The sequence below is a fragment of the Trachurus trachurus genome (genome assembly GCF_905171665.1).
Source record: "Trachurus trachurus genome assembly, chromosome: 19".
In the NCBI taxonomy this organism is placed as follows: Eukaryota; Metazoa; Chordata; class Actinopteri; order Carangiformes; family Carangidae; genus Trachurus; species Trachurus trachurus.
In genome coordinates this window covers 16660611-16686653 of record NC_139913.1, presented here as the reverse complement: position 1 = coordinate 16686653, position 26043 = coordinate 16660611, and the positions used below count along the sequence as shown (strand labels likewise).

The following is a 26043-nucleotide window of genomic DNA, read 5'->3' as shown; positions in this document are numbered from 1 at the left end:
TAAGACTTCCCTTAACTGTGGAAATCAGCATAAAAAAAGCAAATAACCCCCAATATGTGCATAAATATGGTCTCCATAACATTTAACAGACAGACAGGGTAGTTAGGGACTGCTTTATTGAGAACGATTTTTTAAAACCTGAAGTTAAAATCCTGCAGCTGTTAATGATATGTGTTATATAAAAAAAAAGGAACTAGGTGGTACGTCTTCATAGTTCTTATTCAATTTGAATTAACAACCACAAAAGTCATGCCAGTCCTGGAAAAAAAAAAACGTCATATTGTCGAAACCCCCAAAAGTTACACTCAGGCTTTCTCCTTGGAAGACATTTACACAGAATGGAAACCACCCACCGTTAAATATAATGATTCATATTAATGGAGCGTATTTTTCTGTGTCCTCAAGGTTGTTCTGGTAATAAAGCAACAAAGCATCTTGGCGGTGGCGTCCACAGTGGTTTTAATGTATGAATTCATGCGACTATAAGATTTACTTGTGTGGTCTTTTATGAGTTGAATAATGTTTTACAAGGACTGTAATTCCCATTGTGGATTCTCATTGTTGTTGGCCTGAATTCCTCTTGTCAATGCAGAATATTAATCAGCCTCAACTGTGCTTTAGACCCCGCCTCCCAAAAAAAAACTATCCAAGAAAGTCTTTGTTCGTCAGTCACGCACGCAGAGCACACGGCTTAGCTCACTCTCTCCGGAGTGCAGTGAAAGAAGGAAAGTGAGCAGCTGTGATAGGGAAAGGTGTAGGTGTCTGTGGCAAGTGGTGAGTGGAGGACCACGGGAGGATGGTGTTAGTGAAAGATGCAGAAACAGCTAAAGGTATTAAAGGGATTTTATAGGATTTAATAAATTCCTGGAAGGAGATAACTGTAAGTAGACAGGTTCCCTGTTTATTTCTGCTTCTGCGTCTCTTCTCTCCCCAGACAGGAGGAAGAGTGAAACAGAGGAAAGGTAGGATAAGAGAATTAAGAACGGAACTACGGCCTTTAAGAGGAGTGAGGTTTTGAAGCATCTGTGGAGGGAAGCAGCTGGGAATCCCTAACAAGACCTCAGAGACGTGGGGAGGAGATAGCAGGGTGTCGGGGAAGGCAAGGTGGGGCGTGGCCACGGACAGAGCCAAGGTCAGAGGCTCGCACTCGCTCTCACACTGATAACATCACAGTTCAGAGGAGGATTAGAGCCGGTCACTCTCACAGTCCTTCACCATGAACTCTGACCTACCTTCCATCAATCTGTTGCTTTTTTACCCGTCTGCTCCTTTCTCTCACTCTGTCATAATCCCTCTGTTGGCTCATCAAAGGAGTGTACACATGACGTATTGTGCTCTAGGACCTGAACCCCCCCCTCCAGCTAAGCCCAGTAACCAATCAGAGAGCTGAACCCCGGTAGATTGACAACTGTGGAAAAGGTCCCAGGGGAGCTTTTCAGACAGACCACGTAGATATTTACAGTACATTCATATTTACTCATTTGTCAAACGCTTTTATCCAAAGCGACTTACAAGTGAAGGACATCGCTTAAGCTTCAGTGCAGTAGGAGACCCTGGTGTATCTACTAAGTACTAATGCACTCAGATAACCACTCATCCTCTTTTCCTTTCCACACATAACCATGGTCCAAAACTCATTTCCACATCTCTAACATTCGACTCACTCCATTCTTCCTCGACTTGTTCATCTGAAATGTTACATATGCCATCCTTGAATGATTCTTTTCTCCGTCCCTACGACCATGTGCCAGTACATCCATAAAGCTATGGGGGAGGTGCTTGTACCGGCGGGATCCAGCAGAGAGTGGACAGCTTTAGTGGTGTTGTTTGAGATATAATCCTCTCCCCGTGGCTGTATCTTGTCCGTACGTCTGCTGCAGTCATGCTTGACGCTGCATGCTTATCCACTTCTCAGCTTGGAAAATGAAACCCACGCTGAACAGATAAGAAGCCTTTGTGTGTGTGTGTGTGTGTGCACATGCATTTACACAAACACACACAGGGACAAACAGCTGCAGATGCCCACGTGCCTCGCACTGTTGCTGTCTCTTGATCTTTATAGGCTGTGAATGTTTTCTTCTGATAAAATCAGGGATAAGGTGGGAGTTCACACAGCGATCCAAGTTTAGTTGAACCACGGTTTTATTTGTGAAGGAATGAAGAGGAGTGAGGTTAAGTAGCATCTGTGCCGACACTCCGGAAATATAACGAGTAAGCAGACACAAGGCTGGTGTCGAAACTTCATGTAAACTTTTCAAAAGAAGTTTATAAACTGTTATTACAAGCATAATGTCCTGATCATTTATTTGTAATTGATTTCCAGTTAAACCTACAACCAAAATGTTGCTTTTTATACCAGTTTTCGTCAAACCATTTAACTTTAAGAGGAACTATGCAATATTTTTATCTTAATTAAACAGCTTCAGGGTAATTGTGATGGTTAAATAAATGACTTGAGAATGGAGGATCTCTGCCTTCCACCTAATGTCTCTTAGCCAAAAACCAACCAATCAGAGCCTCTGACCCGGTATCCCAGCTCTCGTCTCTGCAGCGACAAAAACGCGCCCCGTAACCCATAATCTCTTGTTTATGACGGATAAGACTACACAAATATACACATTGTAACACGTTTATGATAAATAACGTTATCCACCGCTCCATGGATTGATTTCTCGTCGGCTTCAATGAAAACTAATGCACATGGCCTTGAGGAGGGTTAGCAGAACAGTGGAAAAGTGACCGAACTTGCAGAGTTTCTTTTAAAATCCCATAAATTCAATATTACTAACAAAAAAATTTAAGGAGTGGAACCAGCGATCACTGCTATGGACTCTGCTGACTATGTGATCTAACCGCTCAGTGACCAAGCACCCCGGATCGAATGAAAAACCAAATTACAAAAATAAAATTCCGTCCAAACATTGTAAACATGCACTCACTTCAACATTATTTCAGATTTAGTGTCGTTTGTGTTTTTATTTTATTTGTACAGGAGGACGTACAATATCAAACTTATCATTTTAATGTATTATACCAGAATTACACTGCGACTCAAATTTGTCATAAATCATAAAGGCCAGAACTCCTTCATCAACCATTCAAAAGCTGAAGCAGGTTCTTATCTGGCAACCACAATGAAGCTGACAATAATGACAATTCTTACAGGAAAAATGAATATGAACTCAGTGAGTTGTGTGCTAATATGCTCATTGCTCACTGTGTGTGTGTTTTTATTTTTCAAAAAGAACCAGGGCAGTGTTTCCCTCCATCTGATGTTATTTTCAGACAGGAAGTCAGCTGCTGTCTTGTTAGTACAGTAGATGAGTGTAAATGACCTGCAGCTCGCAGCAATTTTTCCTTCTTGACACAACTCTTTCAACATCACTCTTCCTCTCACCTTCCTCACTTATTTCTCTCCCTCTGTAAACGAAGCATTGTTTCCTCAGTAGATCCTGTTGAACTGTCATTAAAGGACGGCATATGTCTGTGTACACATACATTACATAAAATGAGACGTAAAAAGGAGATGTGGGTCGGTGCACACATGGCTTCCTCCACAATGTGATGTAACAGCCTTCATGTTCCAGCCGCAAATACTTCCACATATGACATGAGAGTCAGTTTCTCCTCACCTGCCTGTTTACAGTTTTCTGTGAAGACTTGGAAAGAAAACTGGTTTTATTTTTTTTTATCTTTATTGGAGATTCTAACCTGCTGTGTGACAGAGAGCTAATGAAACACTTCTCCATGTAGTCCAGCAGCCTTTAATCTCACACACAGAGTCACAGTATGGTCTCAGGGGTCGGTACTGTTCATCTGCCTTTCAACAGACTGACCTGCACTAAAGGCAAGGCACATTTTATTACATTGCTCATCTTAAAATCAATCATTATTACTATGACCACGTACATAACTGCTCTGTCATGTTTTCATAACCACACTATGAAGTTAATCTTGATAAAACAGACAAAATAAATATAATGTTTGTATATAATAATAATAAGACGATGTTAAAATAGAACGATATATTAATAAAGTGGAGCAAAAATAATAGGTTTCAGTTGCGGTTACAAGAACATTATGGACATCCTCACTGATGTTATTAGCTTGTGTATCAACACAAAAAAAATTGGGCCATCACAGGACAGTTCACTTTTTTTTTCACTTTCCCTAGTACATGACTAGGGAAAGTGACTAGTGTGATGACCTCACACAAAATAATTTGATTTCCAATTTGGGATTAGAATAGAAAAAATAACAACCTCGCCTCACAAACTTTCACAAACATACTGGGATTGCCTGTTTGAGCATTTATATGATAATGGAGCCTGTTTTATGAGAGAAATTCACTCGTGTTTTTCATAAAAAAATCTAAAATACAAGCTGTACTGGAGGATCCCCCAAAAGCAATTTCAGTCATTACTAAACATGAATTCACCACATCCTGCTTTGTGGTCAGCATTGTGTTTCAGTGGGCAGTTCTGTTCTCTCAGAGCAAGAAGCTTCTGGGTTGAATGGTCACCTTTCTGTGTGGAGTCTGCATGTCCTCCCTGTCTCCCTCTCTCTCTCTCTCTCTCTCTCTCTGGGTGAGTTCTTCCCCTCACAGCTCAAGGACATGCACATTAGCGTAATTGCGTATGTGCAAGTGCTCATAGGTGTGAATGTGAGCATATGGGGGATAAGGTCAGCCCTGGTGACCAGTCCAGGATGAACCTGGAGCTTGCACAGTGTCAGCTGAAAAAAATGATACATAAACATTACATTTAGTAGCTTTAAAGACCCCCTCGGATTAAAATTGTGTTTTTCGTGCTTTTCACATGTTCCTGTGGCATTTTTCTGATGTTAGAGGACACATCAGCAGAAAAGTAAGTGCAAAATTGCCTTCAAATTGCTGTGAACCAACGGCAGACACTGAGCAGCGCAGTCTCCGCCCACCACTCAGAGGCGCATTGCTAATGAGTTAGTGGTGCTGTGTAGAAGGGAGAGCAGTGGGAAATGGCACAGGTTTTGTGATTTGGGCTAAAAAACTTCATAATCACAATTTAAAGACCACAGAGAATGCTTTAAAATAACCAAAAAGGATCGTTGGAGGGGGGCTTTAAAACCTGCAGCTCACAGAAGGGAAGGGTTTTAGAGAATGACTGTCTGACAGCTGTGAAGATTTTCTAACAAAGTGATAGCTGTTGGTGTTTTCTCAGAAAAGGTGTAGAACTTGAAAGTGAACAATACACAAAGCCAAACTGCTCAAACTCCCTGATGTAATGACTGCACTCTAATATAGTTGGTCAACCTTCTGCTGGGTTGCCTGGGCAATGGTGTCTTGAAATATCAACATCCTTTGTTGCATGAAGATGTATTTATAAAGATACCTACAGACACGTACTTCAGTAGTTATACCTGAGGGCCCGTGTAACCAATGACATGAAATTTGCTGTTTTCCATGTGAGATATTCCAAGACAACTGACTAATCCGTGGTAACACTTCATATGTCAGATGTGATCTCCTTAACGGTTTTTATGGTGTTACCGAATGAGAATTCCTTTTTATCTCAATGCAACAGGAATTGATGAAGTCAGTGGTAGGTATCAGGGCCTGATTGAAGAGAGGAGTTGTTAATTCTGCGCAGACACCGAGGCGTTGTCACATCTCACCACGGACGTCGGTGATTTAGTGGAGAGGGTCCTGTAGAGACTGTCAGCAGCTGAAAACTGATGCCCAGCGTGACAAAGGACAGAGCACGCTGCCGGAACACACTCGCCCACTCACTTAGCTCAGGTCGGAAGACACACAAAATCAGTGTGTGTGTATGTGTGTGTGCGTGTGAGCTACTAGATTTTCATTGGTGTCAGTATAAAAAAATTTGAGATGAAAAGCGTGCATTAGCACAATTTTGACATTTTAAGAGCTTAACCCATTTGACAACAGAAGCAATTTTAAGTTTTTTTTTCTCTCTTTCAGTGGAAATGCAGCAAACAGGAGCAGACAGATGTTTAATCAGTGCATACACCGAGTTCCTTCAGTGAGCATGAAAACAGAAATGACGCTGTGGATAATAAGACAGACAAATATGATTTAAAAAGGAACTATGCAGGATTTTTTAGCTTAACTACTGTATACTACATTTTTACCTAAATAAAACAGCTTTGGAGTAAGTGTGATGGTTAAATACAGGGAGAATGGAGGCTCTCTGCCTTCCACATAAAAAAAATCAGAGCCTCCGACCCGGTGTCCTCGCTCTCGGTGGCACCACGACACAAACACGCTGTAACTGTAATCTCTTGTTTATGACGGATTAAGCTATACAAATATACACATAGTAACGCGTATATGATGAATAACATTATGTACCGCTCTATCGATTGCATTTTCGCTTCATTGAAAACAAATGCACATGGCCGGGAGGAGGGTTAGCAATAGCAACACAGAGGAAAACCAACTGGACTTACATAGTTCCTCTTTAAATCACAATGTGAAGAAATTGATTTATTTTTTTATTTCGTGTAATTTCATATCACTGTAGAGGTGTGTGAGTCTGTGAGTGTGGAGTGCTGTACATTCAATGGGATACACCAGACTCTAAATAATGATTTTATCTATTTTTGTCAACGTCATTGTGATATTTTTGCATTTGGTATTTAAAGCAGATATCAGTGGAATGTTTTTGTTAATATAAGTCCTAAATAGTCCTATTTTCCGTCAGCAATCACTTACATGAAGTATTTCAGCCTAAACACGAGTCTCTCCGTCACTCTGCTCTGCTGTAACCCGAGGAGAAAATTTTCCTTGTGGGATACAAGTGTTATCCAATGAGGAGAGAGAACGGCATGAAGGGCTGTGTGTGCAGCCAAGGGATGCGCGTGAATGTGGTGACGTAGCACGAGGACCAATTGATGCCTGACAAGGGCGGGGGCTGCTAACTCATGGTGCGTTCAAAGAAACTCGTACTTTGTGTTTTTCCTTCCTGTGAAGTCATACCAGTTCGATCTGGTACGAGTTCACGGGTCGGAAGTTACGAGTGGCCGTTATAGGGAACTTTCACAGACAACAGGGCGGTAAAAACACGAGCTACGGGTTACCTGGAACGCTACCAAGTCGTAGTTGTGACTTGAAGCTGTAACTTACGGTTTCAAAAGCCTGCCTTGAACGCAGCATTAGCCGAAACGGCCGTGAAGCTGATATCTGCTTTAAAGCACTATGTCTATACCATGAGATGACTTGACTGTTGGCAGAGATTTTGCTGTCCTGTGTATCCTCTTTTAGTTTTCTATTTTAATATCTGGTCTGGTCTCTAGTCATTCGGGGAAATGTTGCAAACTACTTTGGATAATATTTGGTTTTACTTTATTTTTGGAAGATGAACTTTTTTCCTGCATTTTCACTGGATTTAGAAAAAAGAAACATTTATGCCTGTTTATAGTATCAATGCTAACTTCTCAATTAGTTTTCTAGACTCTACCATATTATACATCCATATTCAGACAACAGAGAGTTTTATTCTGCAATTGTCCCACTGAGATTGCTCAGCTGATTTACATAATTGTGAGAAACGACACTGACAAAATGAAAATTTCCTCCATTTTTCTATAATGTGAAATCATTTGCTGCCATAACTTCCACACTTCGTCAGTGATAACCCCATTGGATACAAGCTGTAGAGTTCATCTAAACTTACATTCAGCTTTGGCTGTTAACCTGGTGGAAAATCAGTGTAGTGTGAACCAGTGGAGTTGTTGCCTGAGAGCGTGCAGCCATTGGAAATAATGGCCCCAACTCTGCGTGATGTTGAACTGACAGAGCTTTTGGTAAATCTTTAATAAGTACCTTTTGTAGAAGCATTTGTTGAGTTTCTCCATTTATTCACTTTTTCCTTTAACTTGTCATCCGCCTGCACAGTGTATTCAAATGTGGCCAAATTTAAGTGAGGTTTTGTGGGGATCCAGACCTTCCTCCGTGTGCTGTCAAAAAATTAGAGCCTTCACCACAGTGAGAGGGGTAATGTAGAGAAAAGAAGGGAGGAGGAAGAGGTGAGGAAATAAAATGTCACATAATAATTGAAAAAGAGTACAAATCAAATGTAAGAATAGAGCCAATGTATAGAACAAGCATGTACGAAGCAGATCAAATACATTTTAAAGGGATAGTTCAGTAGTTTGGCAAATTGACCCATTGTCATAATCCCTATAGTTTAAGGAGTTGGTTTGTTACCTTTATTTGTCGGTGCAAGCTGTTTTAGAATGGCGGAGCAGAGCCGCGAGCTGCTCAGAGCTACGCTACGGAGCGGAGTTTCATTTTCATTTATTGTTTATTTGTTTGAGGACAATGCACATTAATGAACAGTTAACGCCGTGGCATCCTGTAAGTGTGTCGGATTTAGCTCAGAGCTAGTTTCCATCTGCAGTCCTCACATTAAAAAAACAGAGACAGAGTTGTTTTCGAGGCAAATGCAGAGACTGCTTGTCGAAAAACTGCCACTGACGGGAATGCGCATCAGCAGTTATGCATGAATTTACCTCGAAAACAACTCTGTCTTGTAACGTTCTGTTATTATCTCATAGCGTGGTGAATGTGCAGGTCACGACTTGTCGACGAGAGCATTTTGGAGTTTTTTGATTGTGCATTGGATGAGTTTGATGAGGGAAACCAAGAAATTCCATTAGCCTCCGTAATGTAGCTCTGAGCAGCTCGCGGCTCTGCTCCGCCATTCTAAAAATAGCTTGCACTTGCACCGACAATTAAAGGTAATGAACCTACTGCTATGACTATAGGGATTATGGCAATGGGCCAATTTGCCAAAATGTTGAACTATCCCTTTAAAGCGATTTAGCAGAAGAATAAAAAAGACCTAATTGATATTCCCGCATGAGTCAGTCTCAGAAATGTCTCCTGCCTGGTTTTCTCACCTCTCCCCCCCATCCCCTCCTCTCTCTGTGTCTCCTGGTGCAAATTCAGTAACGGAAGCTGATGGTGAAGCTGGTATCGACAGATGACTGAAAAACGTGTGCGGCGCATATGGCCCCCCACTGCCCCGTCTGCCATTTTACTGTCCAAGTGTGAATGTGTGTCTGTTCCTGTCCTGGGGTGGCGGGCCAGATGCCGGGTTCTGATAACGACTGAGGGAGTCCCTTCATGCAAGATCGTATCTGTGTGTGTGTGTGTGTGAGAGAGACAAAACAGTGGAAGGGAGCGAGGAAGAAAAGCTTCTCATGCATGGCTGCACGTAGCAGTATTAAGAGCCACCGTCATCACTGTTCCACAGGTATGACAGCCGCTCTCAGGAGTGTGTTTGTGGGGCGTTCATCATGTTTCTTTGGCTCCACATCGCTGACAGAGGTCGGCCTGTGACTCATGTGCATACTACTTGGGTTAGAAACCAGGGGGATAAAAACCATTAACATTGATGATGTGTGTCTATGTGTGTGTGTGTGTTACTGTCAGCACAGGTACACTGTGTTCTTTTAAAGTGTCTGAGCTCGACTGGTTTGGCAGAGTGAGAGAAGGAGAGTGGGAGGGAGCTGTCAGTGTAAGGACACTTAACGGGTGGGAGTTGTGTGTATCTGTGTGTGTGCACGTGTGTGTTGATGTGTGTTTGTTTCAGGGTTGCCCAGTGTATGAAGGGATTAACCCTGTGGGAGTTTGACTGTGTTCTCATGCGTATCCAACTGTGCTGTCTGCTACGGCTTCACACACATACACACACACACACACACACCGCGGTCCTGTCTGGTCCCCAGGAGTGTGTGTGTGAAGATATTGTTGTTGTGACACAGACAGACTACAGCGTGACCTTTAAGTTGAGGGGCGCGTGGTTGGACGCGGTCTAGACCCGGGGAGAGACGGCACCGAGCTGAGAGAGAAGAGTCAGGAGACGGAGAGGGAGAGCGTTCGGTTTGGCAGGGAAATCCTCCTCCTGTCTCCATAGCAACAGTCACACCGTTATGACCACATTCCATCACACTCCTTACCAGTCTTCCCCTGTGTGTGTGTGTGTGTGTGTGTGTGTGTGTGTGTGTGTGTGTGTGTGTGTGTGTGTGTGTGTGTGTGTGTGTGTGTGTGTGTGTGTGTGTGTGTGTGTGTGTGTGTGTGTGTGTATGGCCCAGTTCATACCTGCTGGCATTAATACGCATCTCGGTCAATCAGCTCATCTGAAGTGGGCATACATCACATCAGTTCACACCTGGCAGTGGAACACATCTCCACCTGTGTCTCCGGAGAGTTGTGATTGGCTCTCACTTCCCAGGTGTATATTATATTATTATATTCTTATTATTATTATTATTATTATTATCAAGTCTTTATTTTGTTTTTGTTTGAGAGGTACCGATCGTTCCTGTCAATGGCAGTTTTTCGGCAGCAGTCTCTGCATTTGCTTCGACAACAACTCCGTCTCGTAACGTTCCATTATTTCATAGCGTGTGGTGAATGTGCAGGTCACAACTTTTCCACAAGAGCATTTTGGAGTTGTTGGATTGTGTATTCGATGAGTTTGATGAGGGAAACCAAGAAAACCCATTAGCCTCCGTAGCGTAGCTCTGAGCAGCTCACGGCTCTGCTCCACCGTTCTAAAAATAGCTTGCACTGACAATTAAAGGTAACGAACCTACTGCTATGACTATAGGGATTATGGAAATGGGCAGATTTGCCAAAATGTTGAACTATCCCTTTAACATGCTCGAAAGGGAGAAGAAAGAGGTAAAAAAAAATCTTATATGATCCTACCCCTTGTATGTATGTATGTATAAAAAATAGAAATATAGAAATCTATTCAAAACCTACATACACCCATATACAGACCTATATACATTTATATTCAGCCGATATGCATCTATAGTATGCAAACAAACACATACATCATTTCTGTTTACAAAGACCTAATGCGTGGTTGTTTTTAGTCCAGCTATGGCAGACCGGGCAATCGTCAGTGTGTTTGTGTCAGAGAGAGAAAGAGAGAGAGAGGTAAGGAGGGGCTGAGCCGATCGATGCTCTGTGCACAGCTCTACAATGAAATAATGTTTTAGCCATTTCAAATAGTAGAAAAAAATAGCAAATCAATACGTGGCAGTCAATGTTGGTATTGTGGTGGGCCACCGCAAATAAATCAATGTATGGGGAACTCTGTGAGAAGAGAGACTGGCAGAGGACTTTAGTTGAGTAGGTGGTCCCAATGATCTGAACAGGATCTGTGTGAGTCTGAAAGATGTCAACAGAAAACCCCATGCAGCACTGTGTGAATCTGCAGTTTGAGAATTACTGTTATTTGTGCCCTGAGCTGTGTCTAACAGGTGCGGCAACATAACTGCGGAGAATGAGATAAGATGAGACAGAGCAGCATCACTTCATCATCCCCCTGAGGAGGGCTTTTACCTACCACGCAGAACATTTAGTAATAGATGCAGAAACGCCTCGCCACTGCCGAGCCAGGCTTCAGTGACGGCAGACTGGCATTGATGGCTCCTTGGCATTAGAAGTGCAGATGGCTACTGGCACAAATGAGCGTCTAAATGGCTCGAGTTGAGTACTTGAGGTGCACTGAGACGGCCTTCAATGAGAAGAGGAGGCTCATTGAGGCAGAATGGAGAGGATGCAAACAGTTCTGCATGATGGCCTGGGTGAATGCTGGCTGGCAGGTCTGCAGGGGGACAGGAGGACTGTCTGCACTAATGGACAGGGTTGCCAAATGGCCAAAGGCAAGAGTGTGGGTGGGGGCTGGAACGTGCAGAACCGGGGTTGCCAAAGGTACCCCAGTAGCCACCTGTACATGGATACATGGCTTTATAGGAACTGGGTGGGTGCAGTCACACTGAAGGGAGTGTGCTACAGTTTATGGATGGACACACTTCACTCAATATCATTTGACATTTTCGGTACTAGTTCTGCTCTGATCCCTGACCTTTGGTACTGATAACAAATATTTTCCTTTTTTTATTGTTAACACAGATTACAATATATTGATTTACAGTTACTATCAAGAAAGAAATTATGCTTTTTAAATATAGTACCTTATCTAGAGAAATATAATTGCAAGACCAGTGGGATGCCATTTATTGAGACAGAAAACACTGTATTCTACGTAAGACTACTTACTATTATTGTTTTGTATGTTTTGAAAACCTGCCTGTAAGAAACTTGTATTTTCTTTTAAGCCCATGTGGGCTGGGCACAGTAATGTGCTCAATCAATGGCAATTTAGTCCATGGTCCTCATCAGTAGATTTACCTTGCTCAGTTGACATGTTCCAACTTTTCATGATTTGGAGCAAATTCCATAACATCTCATCTAAATTTACTGAAAAGTTGGACTTAACATTGAATTTATAACACGCCAACTCCACATACTTGAAGGGATAGTTCAACATTTTGGCAAATTGACCCATTGCCATAATCCCTATATAGTCTTCGGAGTGGGTTTGTTACCTTTGATTGTCGGTGCAAATCATTTTTAGAACGTTGGAGCAGAGCTGCAAGCTGCTCAGAGCGAGGCTAATGGGATTTCTTGGTTTCCCTCATCAAACTCACAATCCAACAACGCTCTCATAGACAAGTTGTGACCTGCACATTCACCACGCTATGAGATAATAATGGAACGTTACGAGTTGTTTTCGAGGCAAATGCAGAGACTGCTTGTCGAAAAACTGCTCCAGATGGCAACGCACATCAGCGATTTTGCATGAATTTACCTTGAAAACAACTCTGTCTCATAATGTTCCGTTATTATCTCATAGCGTGGTGAATGTGCAGGTCACAACTTGTCCACAAGAGCGTTTTTGAGTTGTTGGATTGTGTATTTGATGAGTTTGATGAGGGGAAACCAAGAAATCCCATTAGCCTCCGTAGTGTAGCTCTGAGCAGCTCACGGCTCTGCTCTGCTGTTCTATAAACAGCTTGCACCGACAATTAAAGGTAACGAACCTACTCCTAAAACTATAAGGATTATGGCAATGGACAAATTTGCCAAAATTTTGAACTATCCCTTTTAATAAAATGCTTTTTTAAGGAATGTTTCAGACTAAAGAGTAAATTAACCATGCAACATACCTTACCTCTTAAGTAGTTGATGTAAATCAGCTATAATCTGAACAAAAGCTATGTAAACAGACACTGTTGGACCTTCTAACCTTATAATAGCAGCACTCAGTGATATAGGTAAACACCGCTGTCACACAGGCAGCCTAAAGCACTCTTTCTTTCTTTTTTTGGCACAAGAAAGTATTTAAACTCTTGACACAGGGACAAAAGAGATGCAGAGTTTCTAAATTGATCCATTGTCTGAGTTATCTGGCACTGCTCTACAGAGGCTGGGGGATAGTTTTAAAAGTGAAGAGAACAGTGGAACGGGTCCAAATCATCAGCACTGTGTCGCAGCTGACTCAACAAGATAAAAGAAAAAAAAATAAGACGATTTAAAGTGAGAAGTTTTCCTTATCATAGCTGTTAAGTGTTTTTTTTTTCCTGCAAGGTGTATTGGCGTTTACCACCTCAGCTACAAAGCCAAGAAGCTTCAGTAGTTTTGTACTCTGTAATACATTCATATTGACCCTCCACTCTGTCACTCACCAACCATACATGTCATGCCTTCTCTGGCAGGACGTCACCTTGCATGACATGTGTTTCCAGACCTCTCTCCTCATTCTGTCTTCCTCCCTCCTCCTCCTCCTCGCCTTCCTTTTACCACTCTGTCTGCGCTTGCCGTATATGTTGTCATCTCTTGCCGCGTTGCGAACCAGGGGTGGTGCGGGGCCAGGAGGAAATGACACGTGTTTGACAGGAAGCCGCCGTAGGGATGGACAGGGCAGCCCTGTTTGACTTCGCTCTGCTGCCTGTCCAAGACCACCATCACCGACACACACACGCACATGTTTGGTTCTTTCTGTAGTTGTGGGGACTCTCTTTTTATATCATGTACCCCCCAAAGCCCATCTTTCATAAATTTAACCATTGCAACTGAAAATCAAAAGCTAAACCCCACCTCCTAATTCCACACACATAAAACCCAGTTTAACCATCACACAGCCCAGTGAAGTTGCATGGCTCAACAGAAATGTCCCCACTATGACATCTACAGAAAGACACGTGTCAATCCAAACATGTAAAGACAGGCCGTCTCTTTCCATTCTCTTTTCTTGCCACTCTGAGCCACACACTCATCAATAAATTCATACATTTGAATGTTTTTCCATGTGTGACAGGGCAACACTGCTCTATTTTGTCCACCCACTCAATTGTCTCTCCACTATTGAGGGCATCAGACCGTGTTACCCATTGACCCACAACTGAATGTGTTATTTTTAGGTCTATTTTGCTTTTGGGTGAATTTGCATTAAAGAAAAAAGAAAAAAAAAACATCTGGCTCTAAAAGTATAAAACATGGTTTAAAGCCCTGAACAAACTCCAATACGGTAACCTTCCTCCTTGGTGACGGGACTGCTGCCATATGGAGAAAGGAAACATAAAATGACTCTATTTTCTCAAACCATCTCCAGAGGTAGTCACAGACCCATTTAGCTTATTGAAAATAAAGTTATAAAGGTATTGCCTCTTCATTGCTCTTATAAAAAACTCTGTAAACAAATCCAAATGCATATGAATCAATCATGACATACATGAAACAACTGTAGAATGTAAACTGAAATTCATTGTCTGTAATGTAATCAGCTCTATATTATCTGATAACCTTTTATTTTACTTCATGAGAGATGTTTATTCAAACTGAGCCTTTTTCTTCCATTTTTACCTCTTTTGTGTTCAGGTCTTGATGCTCGTTGACAGCGACGACAGTTTCCTACGCCAGCGCCTCCCCGCCCTCTCCTCCATGTCGCAGCAGGCTGGTGAGGCCACAGCCTTCGTCTGCCAGGACTTCACCTGTTCCCTGCCCGTCACTGACCCCCAGGAGCTGCGTCGCCTGCTGCTGGACGGCACCACGGAGGCACAGGCAGAATGACAACCCAAAGAATTTCACTGTCTGATAATTACCAGGAGGTTAATATTCCTCAAAGACTGCACGCTGTCAGTACGCAGCCCCAGATCTAGTCTTTTTTCTTTCTTTCTTTGCCATAATTAAATACCAGCGCTTTAAAAAGTGGACACGCTAGATTAGTAGGAGTGGTTACCATGAGGTGACTAAGGTCAAACCTGTAACTCCAGCTCTGTGTAAGCAAAACCAGCAAAGTATTACCTCAAATATCACCTCACATTTGATCTTAGCAGGCTTTCTGATCAATGCAGCCATATTGAAATCCAGGTATACAAATATCCTTATAAAGAAATATGCACAGCAGCAGTGGCAGCCTTTTGAAAATATGCAGCACTTGGCCAAAATGTCCTGGCCTGACTGTTAGCCCAGAAGTACACCACTGACTCTCAATAGATGTTAACCTGAAAACACATGGATGAGTTGGAAGGACTGTATTTTACTGATGGATCAGTCTGCCATGTTGTCCTCTCCCCCTGTGTTTCAGCTCTCATGTCCATGTCACATGGATCTGACGGGGGAGGCCTGCTTGCCTTGGCTGTAAGAGTGTGTGTTTGAGTGAATAAAAAAAAGGTTGGTTTTTTAGGTTTGTATTTTTCCATGTACATACATTTTAAAAGTCCAAAAAGTGTGCATTTTATTTATTTTGTAGTATCGTCACTGTGAAGGAGCTGCTCTCTAATGAGCCTCCATTTAACATCTGCTCTCACACTCATTCAGCTGTCTGTTATCTTGGATTCTCCTGTGCTGCTGCAGTTCCTCATGTCTTGTGACTTTTCTTGAGGTGTAGACAACAACGCACAGCATGTATACGCACAACCCTGAACAATAAAGATTTCTCTTACAAGCAGTTTTTGTTTCATTTTTTGATTGAATGTTTGAAATTATGATTCTTGTGGAACAACACGACACATAAGACTTGAATACTATCCAATTTTATTCATGTAACGCCACTCAGCATACAGAAACAAAAATATTCCTACAATGTGCAACACTTTGCAACAGTGGGGAGGAAAAACTCAATTTAAAAGGAAGAAACCCCCAACTAAACCAGACTGAGGGTGGGTGTCCATCAGCCTGGAATGAATAATAAAGGGGATAGAGGCTGGTCCAAGAATAGCTTAAAATGAATGAATACAGCTGTCAGTCATTCCATGTGGTAATACCTACTGTAAAGGAAGCATGTATAAATAGAAAAGTATCGGTCCTAGCACAGAACCTTGTGGAACTCCATGACTATAACTTTGTGTGTGGTGAAAAATCATTGTTACTATCATCAGTGATGGAATTAGTTTCTTTCGGGGCGGTGTTTAGCTCAGTTGGTAGAGCAGCCCCCCCATGTGTTGAGGCTACCATCCTCACTGCAGGCAGCCCCGGTTCGAATCCCCCCCTCTCTACCTCCCCATTTCCTGTCTCTCTCGACTGTGCATTCCGTTTAAGGCGAAAAAAAACCCCAAAAATACTTAAAAAAAAATGTGTTTCCTTGTTTGTTTGAACGACAAAGCTTAGGTCTCTGGAGAACGCTACACAGGGTCTTCATTAACATATTTTAGACTCACACCGTCCCTGAATGCAGCACGAAAGAATTTTGGAGAAATACTAGAATATATACTGACATTTTTACAATGTTTTTCCTTCTCTAAGTCTAAGAAAGGAAGTCTCCAGAAGGAACATATGAAAGTGCTAGTAGTCCGACTCTATGCTTTTATACTATAAATAATCCTCATACACGGAGAAACTCACTGTTGTGTATTCTCCCCTCCAGCATGATGCATGAAGGTAATGTAAACTCTGTGTGACTGTGTGTAATAACGAGAGGGGGACACATGGGAGATAGTGTGTATACATGTCTATGTAGGAGAGGGGGAGACAGATGGACTGCTAATGTTGAGGCGAGGGAGTTTGTCTCGGAGGGCGCAGCTCTGGGCTGTGGAAGCGATGGTGAAGAAACAACGAGGGTGGGGGGGGGGGGGGAAACGTGATTCCTCCATCACACAACCTTCTTATCCACCAATATACTATGAGAACACCTAGGCCATCTGCACTTGTTTACTTTCCTTCTCCCTTGCTCTCTACTTTTCTTTGACAAGAGAGAGGAAAAACAGGGTGTGGAGGAGGAGAAGGAGGAACAGAGTCAGACAGATAGGAGAGAGGGATCACTCTGTTCCATTTTAGCTCCATCGTGTCCCGACCTCACTTTTTCTTAACCTGTCAGTTTGGGAACAGTCACGCTTTTTTTTTGTCACTTTGGGGATCCTTTTCATGTATTTCCACCAAATGCTTCCACACTCTTATCTCCTCTTCCCTCTCTCCGTGTCTCACCCTATCATCTTCCACCAGGTTGGGACCCATCTATCTCTGGTTACAGGCACACTCGAGTCTCTCCCTCTCTGTGCCTCTGCATGTAATCACGTTGGAACTGCTGTCTCCTCGTTTATTTAATCTTTTTTTTCTTCCCTTACACCCTTGCTACCATGCACCATTTGTTACCCCCCCTCCCTTTTGAATTCCATCACTTGTCTCATTATTGTTCCGCACTAATTGTTTTGATGAGCTGCGCAAGCTAAATTTTCATTAGCTCTGGGATTAATGGCTGACCCCAGCTAACCTGTTGGCCCACTAATTATGGAGCAATAATCTACACAGCACAGATCAGTGATAATATTGATAATGACTTTATTGTTAGATAAATATACAAACAATATGTGCTTGAATGGTATTCAGTGATGAAATAAATAAATAAAATATAATATGGTCCAGAAGATATCTAATCATCCCAGTCAGTTTGACGGTGTGTTTCTAGCTGATGCTTAAGCAGAAGTAGGGAAGCAGCAGTGTAGATTGTGAATGGTAAGTGATTCCACTGTACTGGTGCCAGCAAATGGCACACTCACTCTTTGTTGCAGTTCCAAGGTAGTGCCAGAAGAGCTATTTCTGCTGACCCACAGGAAGTGTGCCCTTGTACATAGGGGGTGACAAGGTCAGAGACGGCTTGGAGCAAATCCATCGAACACATAAGTGATAAGTAGAATTTCAAACTATATTCTGGAAGCAATGAGAGGCCAATGAAGCTATGGTAAAAATTGAGGGAGTGAGTTCTCATAGTTAAAAGGTGAGCAGCTGGACTTGCTGGAGATCATTTACTTGCCATTTTACTGAGTGCAGAATTGTAATAATCGTGATAGGATGAAAAGCAGCTGCAGCAGCAGCGGCCTGTCTCCGTTCATTCATTTGCAGCAGCGCTTTATTTCCAAGATAACAAATTATCTCTCCTCATCACATTCATTAATTAGAATCCTGTATTTTCTGTTATCTGGAGGGGAAAAAAGTAAGATTGGCTTTTACAAGATGCAGACTTATGAACCCATCCTGAGTATCTGCTATAAATTTTGAGAAAGCATGAATAGCTTTTCAAAAATTAAATCTTGATATCACCTTGACAAGATGAATACATGTTCCTTTGTACAGTTTGGAGACACTTAAATGTATGAAATCTAGATTTAGTTGTCACTTGTAAATTAATAATGTGTTTTATGTTTTATAGACCTGATTTGAGAGATATATTTTATGAAATATACACATGTTATACATCTGTACAGCTTTCTTTAACAAGGAGTGTCAATGATTAAACAAGATGAGGAGGCACTTATCAACTTATTCTGCTAACTCATACTGCAATTGTTGTAATATGCACTGTACAATATTCTGGATATAGAAAAGTGAGCTAATCTATGTGTATAGTGTTATACTTGCAGGTTTTTTGACAAGTGTGGATGAAATCTCATTATTTTCTATATGCTTTTTTGTTTCGTGATCCTGGTTTTACATTATTAAGTCATGCTAGTGTGTGTGTGCTGTTGTGTTTTCTGTCAGATATGGCTCCTGTGTTTCAGTCTTTCTATGTGATAATGAGGCCACAGGAGTCTGAGAACAGCGACAGACTAACTTGGAGAGAGGAGAACATTAGGAGGCAGAGGGTAGGTAGGGGAGGGGAGGGGAGGGGGGCATGGATGCTCTTGTTCTCATCTTCTAATACTAAGCTCAAGGAAGCATCTTGAAAATTTCCCTCCATTGATGTAACTTATATTACATTATTAGAAATAAATGTGTTTGTCACTTCAGCAACTCTGAGATGCAAAACTATTTTTGTGCATTTATGTGAAAACAGTTGATATATCCACAGTAAGTGTTTGCAGACCTCTGGATCCACGTTATAAATACAGTATGTGTGTTTGTCACTACAGTGTATGACTAATGCTTTTGACATCACATAGTTTATTGAATCCATTTTAGTGCTCAAACAGCGATCACTGCTTCTTTAAGAACACTAGCAAATTTGAGTACTCTGTGATTTGCTCTTAAGAAGTGTGGTCTGTCAGAATGCCCAGGGTGATGCTGCGAATGATCGATTAGAGGTTATTGTTGTGGGAGGTGGTGATGGAAGTGAAGAAAGATCTGTCTATTCGCATTCATCATCACTTCCTCTGGAGTCAGTGGGAGGGATAGGAAGATAGAAACAGACACAGCATCATAACAAACAGCTATAAATCCACTCATTTCCCACATTACTGCGCCGTATATAGTACACGGCTCTAAAACAGCATTTTTGGTGAATTTATATGTCTGTCAGCTTCTCTTACTCTCATAACCTTGCAGTATCATCCCCACTTTGTCTTGCTCTCTGTGACATTTCAGCCAATGCTACAGCAGGGTTGGATCATGGCTCAGGCTACATCAGAGGCAGCGGCATGTCAAAAGCAGTCAAGCAGCAGAGGGCATCCAGCTGGATAGTGTCGAGCCAACCGGAGGCCGGGGAGGAGCTGGAGAGGTAATGGAGTCAACGTCGCAGTCTGGATGAAAAACACCAAGCCCCAAATTTAACATGATCACCAGTATGGAGAATGTAACATCTGTGGCTGCATCATGTTTATGTTGTTGTGCATCTTCCCAGCGGGGATGGTCTGAGCCGGGTGGGATCTCCAAGCTGATAGCAGCTGGCTGGTTGTCAGTTGTCATGATTAGACAATTATATTGGCTGTAGCAGATCCAGAGATGCTAATGAGTCAGGAGTTGAATGTCTCCTTCCTCATCTTCTTACCAACCTGTAATTATACAAACTTAACCACATGCTAAATCTTCCAGAAAGTCTGTGAACACACCCATCCTATTAGCTGGAAATACAATCCAACAAATGAAGTTTAAAGGTAGAAACTACATTGTACAAGCTTAGACAAAAATGATTACGGATACAGAACCCTTCTGAACACCTTTTATTATAGCCTACAGTATCTCATGCTTCATTTTTCAGAGGATGCTGCCTTTTTATATTGTCCACTTTTTCCAATGAAATAGGCAATGTCATCTCTTCCCAGACGGACTTGCATAAACTATTATGCGGACATTTATGCCTCCATCAGAATGAAGTGTAATGAAACAAAGCGTAGGCAATAGCTGAGTAAGAGTACAACCATCTTACCACAAAATGACTGTGATAGAAGAAGTCACCTTTTAGAATAGGATATCACTTCAGTTAAAATCTTACAGTATCTTACTGTATCAAAAGTAAATTTCTTACATTATGTAGCCCATTTTAGAATTTTACAAGTAAAGGTTAAAAAAGTGAACAATTAGAATTTTGATTAAAAAAAACCTTTATTGTTTGAGTTGTAACTTCAACAGCAGAGCCCATGCAACAGATGCCTATGATGTTGCATTTACCTGCAGTCAAGGAGAATTCATTCACCAACCTTTATTTTGCAATAACAACTAACTAACTTAAAGTTAAGTACAAGTAGCCTACAAATTTGATTTGAAATATTTCATTACAGTAAGGTTGTATTTGCACGAAATATTTGTGCTTTAGCCTGTACACCATTAGATATTAAAGCATTCCTACTTTGTTACACTTAAACACTGTCTGCAGTTATGCTTAGTTAGCAAGTTACAGTAGTTAAAATCTTCTTCCCACCGCTCTTAGTTAATCACCTGACTCCCAAAACAATCCAATCACATCTCTCCATGAGCTATACGAGCCAATCACGTTACATCAGTTCGTTTCCCCACAATCAGCGTCTCAATTGTGAGCACCTGGGCAGGTAGTGAATCCCAGCACGTATCTCTGCAGGAGGTCGCGTCGCTTCCGCTACTTTTGACAGGTTAGAAAAAACAACAAAAACAACTCTTGCTTGACAGTAACTTCAACACATCAGCTGATTCGCGCCTCTCGACATTAGGCCGTGCATTTTTATTTACACTCTATGGGCCTTGCTTTGCTCCAGTCCTCCCCCGGCTCTCCCCGGCTCAGCGACAGGTTCAGGTGATGGCTGCCTGCGTCCATCTTGTTTCGGCTTCTTCCGAAAAGTCAACAGTTTCAGCCAGTTCTCCACTCCACCTCGGACTGCACCTGGAGTCCTGGACCACTTCAACACGTCCCAGCCCAGGCCGACTTGACGCTGCACCAAGGCTCCATGCTGCAGACAGCCGCCTCGCACAGTCCTGCTCAGCTCTCAGACCCCATGGCCCAGTCTCGGTAAGCTAATGCACACGCTGCAATCACATCTAGGTCTACAGAGCAGAGAAAAACTTCTTGAACACAACTGTTAGAAGCTCCAAGACTGCTCATCACTTATTGCATTAATTACACCAGTTTAATATAGTGTAGCAAGGATATGGTCTGGAAGAAAGTTTGCTTCAGCCTATCTGCACCTGTTTGTCCATGTTAGTGTGAAGCCTCATGCTCATTACAGGTCAAGGAGCTTTGTTTTACTCTTGGTAAGATGAGCCCTCTCCTCCCCGTTCATTATCTAAGCAGGAGTTAGGCTAATAACAGACAAGTTTCCTGCATCGTCTGACTTCAGTGTTGTTTTCATAATCTAGATCTCTGTCACCTGGTCATGATCCTACTTAAACCTGTGATGTTAGTTCCAGCATATTTAACTTGACACACACTGTAGTTTTGGTTAGCCTGGTGCATCAGGTTAGGAGACCTTATTCATGCTGCATGGTCTACATGACGTCATGCATTACTGTTACTTTCAGTTTGGCCATCAGGCCTCTGCTATTTTCTCACTTACTGTAATTGCTTTTTATTGAAGTTGGTCTTTGCTATTGTTCATCTCATTTGGAGTGACCTTTATGTCAATTTTGTCCTCACACAGCCCTTGTGCTGAATTATGGCTGTTGTGACCTCATGGAACCTCATGTACTGACATAATTTGTGTTTTATCTCTTTTACCTTAGTTTGTTAATGGTGACCTTAATTTCTGTTTAACACAAACGTCTCTTGTTGGTAATCTTTAACCTGTTTGCATCATCTTATAATATTTTGGTTCACCTGTGCAGCTGCAGGTGGCAGTGAACAGGCACTTATGAGCATCTTAGCATATTTAGCTCAAAGTGCTGCTGTGGCAACCTCAGCACCAACACACCCTCACAGAGCTTGACTGTAGACTCTTGAACTGAACTCCTCCTACACATGCTGGTGTTTTGAAGTGGCAGCCTTCTCTCTACAAATTGTTATAGGCTACACTGTAGGCTAATATAATTTTATATAATTGTTATCTGAATGCCTTTGCATCTTAGTAGGATGTTAATTTGTATATTTTATGGAAAAAGTCACTTTGTCTCTCGTTAAACTGTTTGAGTGTGACACCAGGGGGAGGAGTGATAATGTGGGGGCGAGTGAGGAGAAAGGGGCAAACAAAAGAACAAAATGTCACCAGGTCGATGATTTAGAGTGAGATAGGCTGAGAGAATTATGAGGTGAGATGCCTGAGAAAACACTGTAATGATTTTTATTACTGCACCTCGTAGACGATTATGGTCTCAGTGCGGCGTAGAACCCTGGCTGTCTTCTTTTTGAGGTGGGATCCCCTCTAACTCGTTTTATTGCCACGCAGTCACTTTGTGTGAGCGTTACCACCGCCCTCCTGTTACTGCGTTCCCTTTTCCAGCTGCAACACTGCACCATAAAGCTTTGTGGTGGATATAAACTACTGCGCCAGTAGAGATATTATTAGATATTATAAACAATGTGAGCAGAGATTCCTTTTGCCTCATGAGAGCAAGAAAAAACATTTCAGAGCCACCACAGCAGTCTATAAATTTCACCATGAAATGTTCTGTGAGACAGGTGTATTTTGTATTCACCCTTGGGATTAATGGAAGCCCATGACTACCAGAAAAAGAAGAGGGAAATGAATGAAATTGGGATCACAAACATGAACAAGAATAGGTTAAAATTCCTACTTCTCATTTCCATGTTTTTCTGTCCGTGTCAGACAATAGAACAAATTTAAAAGAAGAGACTGGAATGTTGCCTCCAAGGCTCCAAAATACAGATTTCTGTGATTGCGATGTCAACTGACAAAATCACCATACTGACCCAAAAAAACAGCTTAAACTCACTAACAAATGGCTTCTGACGGCAGTGGGAAAGACTCAGCCACCCACGTCAAGCGACTCTGCAATTGACGCGGGTTTTATTGGGCTTGCCGCTTGCCTCCGATTGGCTTGCTGTGGGAGCGTTACACCTGGTCAACCTGCTAATTTACTTGATGACGTATAGCGACTCTTTTCCATCTCTGCCACAAATTCAATCGCCTGTGTTCCATCAGCACTCAAAAATTGTTAATTGGCGCTGCGTTCTGATCATTTTGAGGAGGGACAAAAGTGCGAAACAGGAAAAGACACCTAACCAGCGCTTCCGTGCTGCTTTCAGTTGTTTAGGCCTACTTCGCTGTTTTCTGTTGCACTGTCACTAGATGCGCTGTGGTGGGGGTGAATGGCCACGCAGCTCGCCAGCTGGAGATCATTGTTCGCAAGTCGACCAGCATTTAAAAAACCTGCGTCAACCCGTTAATTATAGTGGGAAAGCGGCTTAAGTTAGAGACTATGGGTGTATTCACACCTGTGAGTTAATGTATTCTGCCAATGGAGAGACAACTGCACAATCTGATCGCAGCCCTCGTCATATCACATTGTTTTTATGCACCACTTTAAGCTGACTAGCTGGTTTAGTCCAAAAATGTACAGCAGTTCCAGTGGTTGGGTCGGATCAAGACCGGCTCACGTTCTCACCACAAACCTCTCCAGAGTCCGTTTGGAAGCACACCAAGACCAGGTCTCGGTGCACGTTTGGCCCGCTTTTGGTGATCACTGAGCACAACTACCACATTCACACCTGCCCAAACAAACCACACTGAGGGAGGAAAATGAACTCATGATAAAAAATGTGATTCAACTATGTGTATTTTACTTGAACAATGAACACTCGGACATAAAGTTAGAAGTGAATGATGTTCAACTGGTTTTTCATCACAGAGATTGAAAGCTTTATTTACCTCAACTCCAGCATGTAACAGACAGGTCTTTATTTCTAATTCCCTCTTTATGACATGTCATTGGTCTAGTATGAAGCCTCATTTCGAGTCGCTCTCCTCCATCATGATAAAGTTACAGCGCAATGTGTTTATATACAAAGTCAACCTGTGTCAGATGTTCAGTCATTCCTCTGCCTCTTATAGTAATAATGAAAGTAGTTTATTTGCAGTGGCAGTCAGGCTGAACTGGGAGCAGTGCTCTGCTTCACTGCAGGTTAACAGCAGCTGGGAACCACAGCAGCTGGTTGAGCGGCAGTAACAAGAGGTGTGGCTTGACTCTGATGGTCAGCACCCATACATGGTCCAGTTACTGTATGTGGCATTTGTTTTTGACCAGTGGTGGGAGTAGCTTGCTTGCACTTAACTCCCAGGCATTTTTGATACAACTCAGCTAAGTGTGTGTGTGTGTGTGTGTGTTATGAAATTTTAAAATGGACATCATCGAGAGAGGAAATTGATCTCATATTTTCTCATTTGCCTTGGAACGGAGGTGCATCAGTCATCATGTTTTATGGGTATTGAATGAAAAACAAACTCCTAGGAGACCCTGACCAGAATGGCAATTAAAGTAGTCCAGCTGTGTAGCTGTGAGTCAAGCAGGTTGGGATTCATTTTTATTTATTTATTTTATTAGATTTTTTTTTTTTTAATGAAAAAGGATGGTAAAAAACAGATGTCACTTGTATCCACTCATTGGTGCCGAGGAGAAAAAGTGGGTGAGGAAGAAGAAACATGAGAGAGCTGATCAGCATTTTATCAGCACGACGGAGTGAACACACTCGCTCCATCTCCCTCACTCTCTCTTTCTCTCCTCCTCATCCTGTAGATTTATCATGTATTGTCAGGCCCGGTTTGTGTGGTGGGTAGGGAGGTAACTAGAGCAACGGAGACTGAGGGGGAACAGGGCGACTAGTTCATCATGTTAGCCTAGTTAGATGAAAGCCGGGAGATGAAAGTAGAGAGAAGAAGATGCTCATTAAATCCTTCCTTCCCCTCTGCCCAAATCCACACTTCTCCATTTCCCTCCTCACTTCCTTCCTCTCCTCTCTTACTCAGCATCAACAGTTTTTGCATCGCGTTTGGTGAGAGAAACATAAGCATTTGCACAAGACAACAGGGTGATTATAAGCTCCCTGCTGCTCAATTTGTTCCCTAAATTGGAATCAATATGGCTGTTTTTGAAAGATAAAATCGTATTGTTTTTTACTGAGCCAAATAGTCAGGGTCAGTTCACATAAAGTTACACATGAAATTATACCAGTGTATGTGCTGAGTCTGCTCTCTTGTATCTTTCTTACAATTAAACTTTTGGCCGAAGAAATAAGGGAGATTATATTCAAGTAGTTGAACATCTTGTGGTTTTACGTGCACGGTTTGCACACACACATTCAAGTGGCCGTGCCCGTCTTGGTGTCTGAGCCCTTGACATTTGCTCGACATTTGATGACATTTGTCGACACGTGTAAACTGCAGGATTTGAGAGTTTAACAGAAATGGAAGGAGAATAGTGATGCCCAAATGTCAACGGGCTCCGGCCATCTGTTGAGATGGCTCCAGCACTGAGGTGGACTGTGGGACAATGTGACGCTGGACACTTGTGCTAAGTCACAGCTCCGAGTCAGGGTGCTGCTCTAGGGGCCATGAAGGCTCCATTCACACAATGAGCTGGCTGCAGTTTATTTGGACAATATTTGGGCT

At 42.2% G+C, this 26043-nt stretch overlaps 1 protein-coding gene across 1 annotated transcript in view; it reads left to right on the top strand.

Moving 5' to 3' along the window:
* spata20 (spermatogenesis associated 20) overlaps window positions 1–15806 on the top strand; it is a 54773-nt gene extending 38967 nt beyond the window's left edge. The window contains exon 16 of the mRNA XM_083993792.1: window positions 14744–15806. Within this exon, the coding sequence (XP_083849918.1) occupies window positions 14744–14935 (192 nt within the window). The 3' untranslated portion in view covers window positions 14936–15806. The remainder of the gene's footprint in view (window positions 1–14743) is intronic.
* The last annotated feature ends 10237 nt before the right edge of the window (window positions 15807–26043 follow it).